At 30.4% G+C, this 15,486-nt stretch overlaps 1 protein-coding gene across 4 annotated transcripts in view; it reads left to right on the top strand.

Annotated features, from left to right (window-relative positions):
• The window catches only part of CSMD3 (CUB and Sushi multiple domains 3), a 1,073,652-nt gene that overhangs the window by 395,625 nt on the left and 662,541 nt on the right, over positions 1-15,486 (top strand). For 3 of the 4 annotated variants that reach the window (XM_065895021.1, XM_065895022.1, XM_065895020.1), the window contains one exon: positions 11,433-11,510. The exons of the other annotated variant lie outside the window; for it this stretch is intronic. In XM_065895021.1, coding sequence (XP_065751093.1) covers positions 11,433-11,510 — 78 coding nt within the window. The remainder of the gene's footprint in view (positions 1-11,432; positions 11,511-15,486) is intronic. 4 annotated transcript variants of the gene reach the window in all.

The following is a 15,486-nucleotide window of genomic DNA, read 5'->3' as shown; positions in this document are numbered from 1 at the left end:
CCTATGTCCTTTATGAGAGTAACTGATGTATTGATTTTCATGCATGTTTAGCATAATAACAGAATAGAAAATTTATGACATTTTAAAATTTAATTACATATGATTTTTGTAAGATACTTTCATTTATTAAATGAACTCTTAGCCTTTTATGTAAGAACTTTGACATTGTTAAAGTAAATACATATTTAACAGATAGGGAACTGTTAACCTTTAGATGGGTGTACTACATATAACTATTGACTATTGCGTTCTTTATCAATATCTTGTCCTTTTTTGTTGTTGTTTTCACTGTTCTCTTGACTTTTTTCCTAATCATATTATTTTGTGGAAAATTGTGTTAATGTTGATATCTGTAGCAACTTAAAAATACATGTCCAGAAATGTATCAATTTATGATTTAAATACATAATTATTTATTGAATATCATCTTCATATTTCATTTTCACATTTCATCACATTTGTGAAATTGTGAAATTCATAACAGTAAATATGTTTTTATATTTCTGATTCTTTTACATTTTATTGAATAAGTTATTTTTAGGGAGAAAGAAGAGAAAAAATAATATGTTAGATGTACTCGGTAACAGATTTATGCAATCTTAAAAGGTATTGGATAAAAATACTCCAAATGCCTGAGGATCTTTATGACAATATCAAACAGTGAAAATTATTTTTTTCACAAATGACGTATCTGCAAATAATCATTTTAACAGTTTTATTCAGTGCTACTCCTTAAGGCATGCTTTTGAGTTATTCCTTTGCAGAGATTTTAACAACTTCTGATGACCCAGTGTTTTTGTTTTCCTTTAAGTAAATCTTAGGAAGCATATATCTTTTAGCATTAACTGCAGCCATCATCTTGTAACAGTGATCTTATTTCATAAATTGTATTTTTTCAGATTTTCTACCCCACTGTTATGCCCACCAATAATCATTAATCAGACATTTTGATAGCTTATTCTTTATATTAACATATTATTTCTCATGTTTTACAGAATGAGCAAACAAGGGGAAATAATAATAATATGTAGAGCTTAAAAGGGGAGTCTTAACTTTAAAGGACAGAGATGGCAATGGTTTTATGTGTAACTGATTTCCCCAAATGGTTATCAGAGCTAATTATTTTGCCTGTGAATGAGATGATCACAATGTGAGCTTTGTGACTTTTAATATCTTTTTACTTGTTAAAATATTTTGAAGGGGCTAGACTTCCTATTTGTGCTCAAAGCTGGTGCCAAAGTGGACTCCTCTGCCTTTTGGAGAATGAAAAAATGGTCCTATATTAGAGACATTTTTATCTTGTTCGGACTTATTTCAGGGTATTTTCACCCACTTTTGCAACAAGCTGCTTCCCTTGCATGTAGTTTTCTAGAGCATATGGCTACCCTGCTGTGCACGGAGTGAAATCACATAATTAAGCTTTACAATTTTAGGAAGACAAGAACCTTCATATATGGCAGAACAGCATGGTGTTAAGTTTGGGTAGATCATATGGTATATTTTTCTCTTCATATGTAATCGTCATTTGTATTCTAAATCATGGACTATTGTTTTTCAGTGTTGATGCTTGATTGTTTGTTGTTTAAAATAGTCTTCAAATGGCATTTCTTAATAATACCAAATGAGATTAAAGTGTGAGAAATTTCTAAATTGTTTTTATCCAGAGTCCAGAGAAGTTAGAAAATTTTCATTTAGTCGGCTTACATCCGGAGAAGGGTGTTGGTGGGGGGTGGCAGTGATCATCAGCTCTCCTGAACTTTACCATTAGAAAGAAATGCAGCCAAAGTTGATTTACTAAAAAGACTGTATGGTAATTTGAGTTTCATCTAGCAGTCGGCTTTTGCTACACCTTTTTATTCATTTGTTTATACTTTTAAAATAAGCCTTTAAGAAGCTTCACGCCATGGGATTATGTCTGGCACTATCAGTTAACAATTAATGTTATTCAGTATTCAGTATTAAATTCAGTTAATGAAGCTGGTTCTGCTCCATACTAAAGTAAACCATGCTTAAAATCAGATATTATTGACTACTTAAATTTATCTATTATTAGCATTGCATTAAAAAAAATGAGGATAGGGTATACTAATCCAATCTATTTGTGATTTCCCAGGGCATACACTTGGGAGTTCTGATTGGATATATGGCATGCGGTTATTCATAGTCAGGTGGTGGTGTAGTTGCTAGAATGGGTGTAGTTCAAAGTCAAATGAGTGAATATATTTTAGTAGTATATGTATTGGGCAATCTACAGAAAGGAGGGAAATAATCTCATTTTGAGTGGCTATTTTGTGGTTTAAATAAGACAGTAGGCAGAGTACCTATGCTTTAGACACACAACCAATAAATGATACTGTCCCCTTCTTGAGTCTTTACAAGAAGAAAATATGCTATAGTTACATAAAAATTTTATTGGGTAAAGATATGTGAACAAATTAAGGAAACGATCAGCACAGAGTTTTAAATTTCTTACATAGCTTATTTCCTTAGAAATAAAATATATAGTTTAATGCAATATTGATAGAGAATTATGGAAACAACTGATATATACAGCTGTATTTAGCTCTGTTCATATAGATCTCATGTTTAAGTTGTTACTAAAATAATGTGCAACATCCAGTTTATCTTGGGTTTCTGTTAGTCCCACATTTTTTTTTCCTTGCCAGTTTTACCCTTGTTTCCATTACTCTCCAACCTCAAGACAGCCAACTCACTATCTCCTCTCTCCTTGTGAATTCCTATGCTTCTTGAGGAGATAATTGCTAGAAAAGAACATAAGATGTGTGATCTAGATTTCAAAATATTCCCTAGGAAACAAGTAAGCAACCAATGGTAGAATGATGAGCAGCAGCCATCCTTATTTCTACTTAGATATTATCTGTTTAAGTATGTGAGTCATTATAGACAACTTAAGAGATGATGTTTAATATAGTATCTGAAAAATCAAATTTCTAATGATTTTCTTGTGCCAGTGGTATATCCATTAGTGTCCTTTGGGAAACAGTTGAACATGGGCTAATTCAAGGAAGGTTTACTTACAAAGGGATTATTTCTAAATGAGCTGATGTAAAGGAATCACAAGGGATCATGCAGCTAGGGTAGTAGCAGCTGGGCTGTCACCTTTCCAACCAACTGGGATGAGGGAGGGGAGAGATGTTGGACAGAGAGATATGTATATGTCTGGCATGAAAGGACTGGTAACCTTCAGTTAAGGGCACATTTCCAGTCAACATAATGGGAGGGACCCTGCAGGATAATCCCGATCTTACTTTCCTCCCTCCCTCCATCCTCCTGCTGGAATTCTCCAGAGGATCAGAGAGTCTGTTCATAGAGTCTAGAGCATCTCAAACTTAAATGTTCATAAGAATCACATAGTGGTCTTGTTAAACTGTAATTTTTAATTCAGTAAGTCTGGGATGGGGCTTGATAATCTGCTTTTCTAACAAGTTCCTAGGTGATGCCAGTGCTGCTAGTGTAATGCCACAGTTTGTGTAGCAGGATGTAGCCTATGCAGATCAACCTCTGTACAAAGAACAAGGAGGAGAATAGGTCTGGAAAGGCATGTGGACAATATAGTTGGGCTATGAGGAAAACATAGATGGGTTATGATGAGAGTGCTTTGCTGTCTTCAATAGCCATGAATTTAGCAGCATAACCCTGTATCAGATACACTGTCAGAGTCCATCTTTGCTTGTTTAAAACAATCCAGGTAGTGATACCAAGCCTTCATGAAAAACTTGGATAAAATACAATAATCTGAAATCAGAAGGATGAAGGAATATTGTTACTTATTAAAGTAATAACATTTTCTGGATATTATATTTAAAATTATTCAGTGTTCTTAAATTTGTAATGGAAGAATATATTCCACTGCCGTCAGTCATGATACTCATGAACCGTGGTCACTCTTATTCAAGCAGTTGGCTTCTTTCCCAATTAGTCTCGTATTGGAAGGCATTACATTGTAGATAAGTGATCTCTGACATTGTGCATAAAACAAATATGTGACATAAAATTACCTCATTTATTTTTAATTAGAAAACATTACAAACTTGCAGGTATATTTTTGTTCTTGAGGTCATTTGAGAAGTTTTGCCTAATCTTCATGTTCTCTAAGGCATTCATGTGAAAGCGAGAGTCATTCTAATCATAAAAAAAAGAAAAAAACAGAAAAAAGAAAAATTGAATATTATCATTTTTCATGTTACACTTTATAGTAAAATTATATTTGGTAAAAGTAATTAGTGAAAAGAGAACAGAAATTAAAATAAAACAAGCATGAAATAATTACCATTCAAAAAATATGAGCTATCAAAACAAAAAAGGACATAAGAAAATGATTGAATTGAGTGGATCTTAATATTTAACTGCAGGACTAAAGATGATTAAAAATAGTTCATTTGAAGCTGTCAGAAAATGAGGATTGAAATTTAATTAAATTGATGGCTGAGACAGTTTTAAAAGTGTTGAAAGTATTCGTGAACCATACCAATGGTAACTCTTCCCATATGGTGACTTTTAATATGCCAATTATAAGAATCCCTAAAGAGAATATATAAAATCCCACATTTTTCTTATAATCCTGACATTTTACTGCAAACCATAACTGTAAGACCTGTTACGCCAAGCATTGCTGGTGCATCTGCTGGTACCTACGTAAGTGTTATGGATTTCTGAAGTTGTTCCATTTCTGGAAGGGAAGAAAGCCCACATACAGAATTTAGCGTCTTTATTCATTAGCATCTACTGTCTCTTAAATAAAAAATAACAAAATTAATTCAATCTAGAAGACCTGTGAAAATTAACAAATTGATTTTATAAAATATGATGTCTCCTTTTCACACTTGCAACTCTGTTCAGTTTTCCAAGTAAAAATTTTAGACTTATTCCTTAGTCTGAAGTGGTTGAAAGGTAAGATTTCAAAGATTTGGGGTCTAGGCTGATCTTGTTACAACTTTGAGATGTTATAGCCTTAGAATCCTCTTTTGTAAAAGTGAAAATGGGCCTGTTACAAGAACACCTTAAAATATGCTGAATAACTACACATGTGTTCATCTAAACTAATGATTATATATATGTGTGTGTGTGTGTGTGTGTGTGTGTGTGTGTGTGTGTGTGTTTCTATACATTTATACTAAATTTACTATCCTGACCAAAGAATTTGGGGAGGATTATGACTTTATATAAAAAATAAAATTTAAGTTGGAAATCCAGGGAGAGTTTATGAATTTGTATAACATCCCTACACAGTGAAAAAGACATAACACAAAGTAGTTGAAAAATGTTAGTATAGTGCATCCCCAATTGGAATGACATCTGAAACTGACTAGATCTTAAAATTATAAATAATAATAAAATAACTAAAATTTACTGAACTTTTGCCGTGTCCTGATTCTTAGAATTTGTTGTGGAATTTAAGTATATGGTGCAATGTATAATTGTAAATTTTCTTTCAACTAAAAATAGGGCGTCATATAAATTTTATACTTACATATTCAATATGCAAGAGTCAGTGCTAGCCACAAACTAGCAGGGTAGCCTAAGTAGACGTTTAGGACTTAAAAAAATACTGGAGTGTCTAAACCATATTACTTATCTCTAGTGATTTTTAAAAGGCAGAAACATTAGATTTTAGGTAATTATAAAATTGAATATATACCATTTCTTTTAAAATTAATTGGTCTGTCATTTTAAATTTGAGAATATTTTGGATCTTGCATATCCCTCATATATGTCTTTACAAATGAATTTTCAGTGCTGTTGAACATATTTCATTGCACCACTAATTTTCTCATCAAATGAAGGCCAATATTATTTCTTTTATTTTAACATATTCTAAAATAAAATATTTTTCACAAAGACTCATGAACCACTTACTAATATGCTGTTGAATTTTCTATTATACATTTTTTTACTGTGTAGTCCAGAAATATGATTTACTTGCAGCATACCTTTAATCATTTTCTAAAATTATACTACAGCAACATTTATAAAGCAAATATTCTTTTCTCAGAAATTTGTATCCAGTGGTAACTCTTATATGAAAGATAGTAAAGCAGACACCACAAGAATACTACCTAGTTTTTCCTGGCATCAGTGTAGTTTCTTGATATTTCTTCTTCTAAGGATAATATGGATGGAGTGACCAAATAGCAGCTTCCATGCTAAATATGTTCTGAAGAAGAGTTCTGCCAGTACAGGATGTAGAAAAAAAGTGTTAAATTGTAGTGCCTTTAGGCCTGTGACATGGAGCCACAATTTACTTTCAAACAAACAAAACTTTTCCTCTGAACATAGTAAAATACTTTTAGAATCTCTAAAAACATTTTAATCTTTGAGATAGAATTGAGAATTCTGATTAATTAGTCTTATCTGCTTCCTTTGCTCTAAATTCTACACCTAAATACTTATGGGTAAATGAATGAATCTCTTAGGAATGTATAGAGAAGTTAAACAACTTGTTCCATGTCTTGTGGGACTAGAATACAGATTTCCCAACTCCTGGTCCAGTGAGAGAAATGTCACAAATAACACACTGTGTTTTAACATTATCTAGATCTATATAAAATCCCTTAGCAAGTGATTGATTATATATATTCTAATACCCATGTAAATGGATCTACTGTCAATGGTGAGATGTGCCATGTTCTCAAAATGGAACACACACACGCACACACGAGCACACATTAGTTTTAATAACCAAAACAGAAACTGATGAAATTTATTTTATTAGTATAGTTTATTTATTAAGTATAAAGATAAAGATGATACTTAATTCAAAATAAAAAATAGGAATTATATAGATAGCATGATGTCAAAAACAGTTTAAAAGAAGAGAAAGGCATTGTACATTTGAGAAGTTGAAGCAAAAATAACAAAAATAAATCAGTAGGATACAAATGACTTTCTCAAAATAAATTATTTTCCTTTTCTCAGGGACCATCATATTCTCACTTAATTGTAGATTTATAATGCAGCTACTACCACTTGCAAGATAAGTTATTGTCAAAATAAATACAAATTTGGAAGATTAAGATAATAAACAGAATGTCTCATTTGTTTTTTTTTTATTGTTGTATTTGAATATAATTTAAGTAGAAAATGAAAGGGCTTTTAGATGTTCTGATAACATTTAATAAATAGTGCCAATGTTTTTCTATAGGAGTCCCATACAAATCTAAAGTAGTTTTTTCCAATGGAAAAAATATTCTGCCCACTAAGATTAAACATGTCTGTTTCTTCTTTTTCAAAGATAAATGTTCTGAAAAATTACAAATTTTCACTGTATATACATAGGAGTGAAATAGAATAAAAAATTATTGGTGTGTGACTTTTGAGATTATGTAGTGAAGAGTCTATCAATTTTAAAATAAGGAACTTGAAGCTGGGAAATGTTTTATGACTTTAAGTTTTAGAGGCTGGGTGATAGACGGACCACGTAAAGGTCATGTTTTCTAAGCCTCCAAGTGATGGTTGAATTCCCTTTAGTGCATCTGTGTATTGTGGTCAGTTTTGTAATGTTAAAGAATGGCACCAGCACTTTGTTCCTACTAACAGAGATTCTTCAACATAAAAATAAATTCATATGCCACCTGTTTCACAAAAAAAGTGTTGACATTTGAAACAAAATCTAGCAATTTATCCATGTATGTGCATATATGATTAATCTTTATAATAAGGCATTGTAATTTAAATAATTTCAATTAAGTGACTTTAGCCAATTAACCTGGAAGTTAGATGACTTTTAATTAAGTGACTTTAGCCAATTAACCTGGAAGTTAGATGAGGTTTATCAGTCACCATCAGTTTTTTTTTTTTGTAAGTTTTTAAAATTCAAATTCTTTTTGAAAATAACTGAACAATAATTGATCTGGAAAATAGTACACTTACAATCCTCTACAGTGGTTTAAACTGCTTAAATGAGGATTACAGAAACAAAATGTTTTTCCCTAGTGTCTGGGGCTTACAACTAAACAGATGGATTTGATTGTTGGCCTAGTATATTCCTTTCTGCCAGACATTTTCTATATTATAAAGTATTTTCCTTATGCTAAGCATGAGTCAAACCAAAAGAGTAATAAACAAAAATGAACAAAATTGTTAGCATGTGAAAAGTGAAAAGCAGAAGAAAATAAAGGAAAGGGATCTTTGCACATATGTCTACATGTCTTGCATTTAATGAAATGTATTAAAATTTTATTAGAATATACATACTTTTATGTATTTAAAATAGCTTTACACATGAAGGTGCTTCATCTTGAACATTCTTTTATCACTTCTTTCCTTCCTAGTTCATGATTAACAAAGGAAATCCTCCAAACAAAATACCTTTAGTTAAATCAGAATTTACAATATAGCATATATTCATTCAATCATAGTACTACTTGAGTAAAATAATGTTGCTGCTTTTGAGAAACTCACAGTACAGTGGAAGGAATCGACACAAACAGCACACTGTCTTTTAATATTTATAAAATTATGTAAAATACCACAACATATTTTAATATCTTTATGATAAAATAAATTTGACATGCTTATAACTGGAATACACTTGTTACAAAGGTCAGGTTAATTTTATAAATTTTATAAGTTAAATATGATCACTAGAAGTGCCATTGCTTGATGTCATGTTGGTACTTAATACATATACCTTGTAATACATAAATATATTTTTATGGCATGTATTTGAGAATTAACATTTCACTGATTTATGATTTAGAGCAGCATCTTGCAGTTGGTACTTACAGTATTTGTCCTTTCAATTTATTCAAGAAGAGATATGCTGTATGCTCTTTATATTGAAATTATAAAAATATCTAAAGTATGTGTTTCCTGTTTAACATATTTTAAAGTTTTGGGTGAATTTAAATTTTACATTATTTTCTATTCACTCCTTTTTATCTCCTAAAATGGTTATTCTCCTGGCTTTCCGTCTTCTGCATCTGTATTACAATTATTTATACTTTTCACTTTTCTTCAATTTAAATTGACAGATGCTTTTAAAAAATAAGGTTAGGGGCTTCCCTGGTGGCGCAGTGGTTGAGAGTCCGCCTGCCGATGCAGGGGAGGACACGGGTTCGTGCCCCGGTCCGGGAGGATCCCACATGCCGCGGAGCGGCTGGGCCCGTGGGCCATGGCCACTGAACCTGCGCGTCCGGAGCACCTGTGCTCTGCAGCGGGAGAGGCCACAGCAGTGAGAGGCCCGCATACTGCAAAAAAATAAATAAATAAAAATAAGGTTAAGTCCCTTCAGAACCAGGAAACTGTTTAAAACTTCTTGGTCTCAGATGACATTTTCTAAGCTAGGTGTTGTCCCTGACCTCACCAACTAAATAGTCAAATTTAGATATAAGTCCATTACATAAACCTAGTTTATACAAACACACTCACACACACACACACAGAGTTGTTTTCAACATCCTTTATTTCTAGTAACTGAGCTCTTTAACCCTCTGTATTTTTCTTCTTCAAGTTTCTCCTTTGGGTTTACAATCTTTTCATTAAAAAAAAAAATTAAGAATTCCAGATTTGTGTTAAAACTACTATGAAATTTTCCAACCCCTTTGTAATACTTAAAGTCAAATCTTATAATGCAGAGAAAAGTAGAGGTAGAATTCCTACTTATAATTCATGTTTGGATTTGGAGAATCTAGAATTATGCCTCAAAATACAAAATGTAAATTTTGTTAAAAATAATTTTCAGGCAGCAGGAAAATTTACAAGTGGCAGAACTAAATTTAGAGCAGCCAACCAAATACAACAGTAGGACTAAACTTTAGCTTACCTTGGGGGCTGGGGTGTGGAAGAGAATTACAATGAAAAACATAACTTGATAGAGATGTAGTCATTCTTTCACTGTAAATAAAGGGCCTCAGATAAAGAATCTCAAAATTGTAAAGCAACTGAACAGTCATCTAGTCCTAGCTACTTATTTTAAGAGAAGAGACAGGTAAAAAGGCAGACTCTTGTCCAAAAATCAACAACTACTAATTGCTAAGAATCAGGTATCTTAAATCCTACTCCAATGATCATTTTCATTTTTTTAATATGTACTATGTATAGATAGTTTACAGCTGTGTATTTCAGTAAGCCATAAGACTCTGCCTCTACCTCTCTACTTTTGAAGGTAGTGACAAGAAAAAAATCACCTTAAAATGTTTCAAAGGCAGTAAAATATACTTAAGTTGCATTAATTGGGTACAATGGCAAGTAAGATTTAGTGAAATGATCATTTTAAACTAAAAAAATCAGTTTTGTTTTTTTCAAATTCACAAAGTGAACAAAACCTAATTGCCTAAATGTTTCAATTTATCATTTCTACCTATAAACCTCATAAAATGCATTATGTAAAAAATTCAAATTGTAATTGAGAAAGCTAAATATATCCCTTGGATTCTTGTTCATGTGCTTTTTTAAAGAAAATAATTATTTATCTCATTAGATCAGATTACATAACATTTTTAATTAGTGGGGTGAGGTTTTAATTAAATAGTTTTTCTTTATTTCACTTGGTGTCATTAAAAATTTAAATAAAGTAGAAAGTAGTCTTCTGAACTATAGTTTATCCCTTTAAAAATTATATAGCAGCTGTAGTTAATAAAATAATTTATACTTAAAAGGAAATAATACTTTTTTTCCTTCATCCAAAATACTTGAAAAACTGTTTTTAAAATGTTCCAAGTTACTTCATTGAATTTGTAAGTTTTTTAAGGCAAATCCAGTCATATCTACTTTAATATAGTACACAGTGAAATATGCCAGCCTCTTCTGATGTTGATTTTTAATATAATATCAAAAAGAGTAGCAAGGTATTTTAGATGAAATCCAAAAAGTTATAATTTACTTTCATAAATTTTGTACAATATGGACTGAACGTCGATCATTCGCAAGCAATGTGTATGAAAGGAAATGGTTATTGGCAGAAATACTAGAATGTATTTTAAGTTTTTTCAATTATGTCATTTTCTTAAATGTGTCCTAATATTTCAATTAGGCTAAATTACCTTAAAAGTACACTAGTTTATTTTAAAAACCAAGCTCCTTAAATTCATCCCACTTTTATAATGTAACAGCATTTTTATTTTTCTAGTTTAATTTATTCTATAAAATTTGATGAATTCAAATAGCTTATGATAAAGAGTTAATGTTTTGCTCTTCTATAAAAACTGTGTAGTGTTAAAAAGTACCTATACATGTATGCAAGATTCTCCCTATAGTACACTTAAAATCCTTTTATACTGCTTGGTATTTTTACTGCTTAGTGATCAGATTGCTATTTTTTTCTTCTTTATTTTCTTCTGGGTACCCTATATCAGGCTTAAGAAAGCAGTTATTTTAACTTGCATAATTCCATGCTAACAAAATTTGTTAACTTGAATTTCATTTTAAATTTGTGTATCCTGATACATGTTTTTGTTTGTTTTCTTAACTAGTGAAAAAGGCCATAGATTTTAAATCTAGAGGATTTAAATTGTTTCCAGGGAAAGACAACAGCAACAAGTTTTCTATCTGTGAGTGTACTCTTTTTTTTGTTTCTTTCTCTAGTGCAAGAGTGAAGTTTGTGGTGTCTGTGTTGTTTGTGTGTTTTATAAAAATGTTTGTGTATTTACCAAATTAACTGCATTAATATTTATATAACATGCATGATTATTCAATATTTTCTTGTATTTAAATGCATATTGAGTTATTGGGTTATTGTGGTAAACTTTGGAGCTCAGATTGTTTCAAAATGTAAAAGAAAAAAACTCTTTTGATCTAGCATGTTGATAACATTCTAGTTTTCTAATTCTAGTATGTGAGATAAAAAAATGAGTAAAAATCATCAAATTAATAGTTTCTTGTAGGAATTTTTGTTTGAACATATCTAAATTTCAACATAATTATTTTTCTAAGGAAAAATTTCTTTAAATAGCAATTTTTCATTTAAGGAAAAATATATTTTAATTTGAGTTAATTTATACAAACACTTAAGTCAGATATTTTATAAACGAATTAACTAGCTAATTAATTTTTGTTTTATTTTGAAAATCTCATGAATTGAACTGAGGTACACATATTTATGTGCTGCCCCAATACACAATTTTGCTTAACATTCAGGGATTTATAGATGATCTGAAGTTCATCCATGAATCTCAGATTAAGAGTCATTGAATTTGAATATTCATTGTTATATTACCATATATGAACATAAAATAAGATTTATAAGAAAGCTATGCATTTTTTCAATATAAATCAATAGCAGTTTGTATAAATACCCTGCCTTACTGTTCCTGCAGATACATATAAATTTTAAAAGAAGCCATTCATGACATCACATCTGACTTCTAAAATGCCTTATTGATAATAAATTAGTTATTTTAAATAAATATTATCTTTTTAGCAAAAATACATTTTTAACATTATTTATTTTTATTCAATTCCAAATCATCTAATGAAATGAGTTTAAAACTATTTCTTAAAAAAATCATTCATTATAGTTATATCAGAAAAGGGTTCTACCCACATATTTATTGAGTTGTATTTGTAACAGTAAATGGCACAAATTGAGCAATTACTTCACTTATCAAGAAGCAAACTTGGAGCCTGTTGTTATCAAATATTTTAAAGTGTCCTAATTTTAAAATGTGATTTTTCACATTTTGTTAGATTTGAGAATACGAAACCAAAAATAGCAGATATCAGTAGGAAAATGTCAAATTGGGTTACCTGCTTGGAAAGCATTAAACAGTTCATTTCAAAGTATTTAGCTATATAAGTATGATTTATTGTTATATTTTTAGTGTTAAAACATATTTTCAAAATTGATAACAGTTTTTAGGGAAAATAAATAATCTATAGTATTTTTCATATATTAATTATTTGATACATTTCAGAGAGAAAGATATTTTTCCTATACAAGAAAATATAAACATAAAGTTGTTAGGTGAAATTATTCTGACATATCATATTTTATCATGTCAACATGAAGGAAATGATGCAGACTTAAATAATTATGTTTACTACTTTTTTTTCCTATTATTTTGTCTGGCTAATCTATTTATTTTGGAAATCTAAGAAGAATTATGGGCTATCACTTTCTTACCCTTTCCTCATTTTGGTTACACAAATGTTATTTTATATGCTTCATGCTTCAAACTTTCAGATGTCCTGGGAAAATTAGCCTATTTATACTGAAATTAAGATGTATTCAACTCTACATCATCAACAATTATAAATATTACAGTATATATAAATGTATCATAGTAATATACTGTACACCTAAATCTTACACAATGTTACACATCAAATTTATTCAATAAGAAAAATGTGTATGTAACTTTTTATACTTGGTATATTGTCTTAGTGGACATACATATTATTTTCATTGTTCTTGTACAGTGGTTATGAGGGTGAACAAGAAAGGGAATTTTAGACATAACAGTGTACCTGGGGAAACAAATAAACCCTGATTTTTTTTTTATATATATATATATATATATATATATATATATATATATATATATATATATATTTAATTTAAAGAATATTTACTTTTAAATTGTCAGGAGTAAAGTTAATGAGACAAAAAGAAAAAAGTTACTCATAAAGCAAAAAATGTTAATTTACTTCATAATTTTAAAATACATTTTACATTTATCTATTACAGCTTATGTAGGAGAAAAAATATACTCTTGTGCTTTCTCATTTTTATTTTTATTTATTTATTTATTTATTTTTGCGGTACGTGGGCCTCTCACTGTTGTGGCCTCTCCCGTTGCGGAGCACAGGCTCGGGACGCGCAGGCTCAGCGGCCATGGCTCACGGGCCCAGCCGCTCCGCGGCATGTGGGATCCTCTCGGACTGGGGCACAAACCCGTGTCCCCTGCATCGGCAGGCGGACTCTGAACCACTGCGCCACCAGGGAAGCCCTCTTATTTTTATTTTTGAATAGAAATAATTCCACTTTCATCAAGGCAGATTATTTATACCAATTTTTTTTAGCAACAATAACAAGCCAACATTATTTTATTTTCCTACATTTTTTTCTCAAATGTTTAATAGCTAGTTACAAATATATATTCTCTATGGTTGATCACAGAGAAAGTTATAATGCTTTAATTTTTATCATTATTATATATCTATTATCAAGTAGGCATTTCGGTCTTCATCTCTTTGAATCATTAATTTAACACAGAGCCAAATAATTTTAAAAGGAGACAATTTTTTATCTGACATTAAACTTTCAAAGGAAAAAATAATAATAAAGCTTGTGTTCTTTGAAAAAACTATCGATTCAGTCACTAGAACTTCCAGGAGTGAGCATAATTATGGAGGACATGAGCTACACACATTTCCAAATTTCATCTTCCCTTAATAGCACCTTTAAAGTTTAACTAAGAAACAAATTAATAAGAGATTCAGGAAACTGCAGTAGTGTTCATGGGAAGCATTTGGTTGTTTAAATAGCTAATTAAGATTCTTGTTCCTACGTTGGTACCTGAACTCTATGTAGTCTCTTTCCATCCCTCGTTGTTATCAAAGAGAGTAGATTTGCAAATAAAGGAAAAAATATTTTTAATTTAAAAAATAAAAAGAAATTTTTATATTTTAAAATGTTGAATTGAGTGCATTTATTCTTGCCAAGTTTTCTACTAGGCTCTTCTAAAATTTTAAGGTGGAATTATAAAGACACTGTGAGCTTTCCATAATGTATTTTTAAAAATTATTTCATCTTCTTCAAGTCCATACTTTGATGCATTCTTACTATACATTCATTGCACAATTCTATTTGAACTACTCCATGGCACTGCCATGCTAGACCAAGAAGGTAAAAAGAGTGAATAAGATACAGTCTCAATTGGCAAGGATCCAGTATTTTATTGGGAAGCTAAATGAGTTATGTGACAACTCTTTGTAGGATATAAAGTTAGTATAAAATTACATTCTGTCCACATTCATGATGCTGGAGTTCAGAACAAGATCCAAAGCATTCTATTTTATAAGGTGGAATAAAATTTTTAAATCTAATATAAAGAAAAATCTAAGATGCCACCAGCTGGATGAGGTAATGTAGAGATGACTTTTAGTAAGATGACTTTCAGGATCTCGTTATTTTTATCTTTAGAGTAGATTATGTGCTATGTAAAATCAGAAGCTTAAGAAACTTGCTTGTAATAACAATATTTTATTTTGATGTTGACTAATTTTACAGTATTTTTAAGCTAGAATATACAATAATATAGTACATTAATTAAAATTCCTATAGCATATTTTATAAGCACATATAATAAATATACCTCAATATTATAAGAAACGATAATTCCTCCAATTTTTTTAATTCTATAAATTCTGCCCTCTCTTTTTGTCACTGATGTGTGGGGAAAGGGTTCATATTGCATTAGTACTAGTAATAATAATAATAATAACATTATTATTATTATTGTCCTTAAAGTTCAGAGGAAAAAGAATATTCCCTGTAGTTATGCTCTTTTCAAGAGGCAAGACCCT

Source organism: Phocoena phocoena, chromosome 17 (genome assembly GCF_963924675.1).
Source record: "Phocoena phocoena chromosome 17, mPhoPho1.1, whole genome shotgun sequence".
Taxonomy (NCBI): Eukaryota; Metazoa; Chordata; class Mammalia; order Artiodactyla; family Phocoenidae; genus Phocoena; species Phocoena phocoena.
This window is presented reverse-complemented; position numbering and strand designations above follow the sequence as displayed.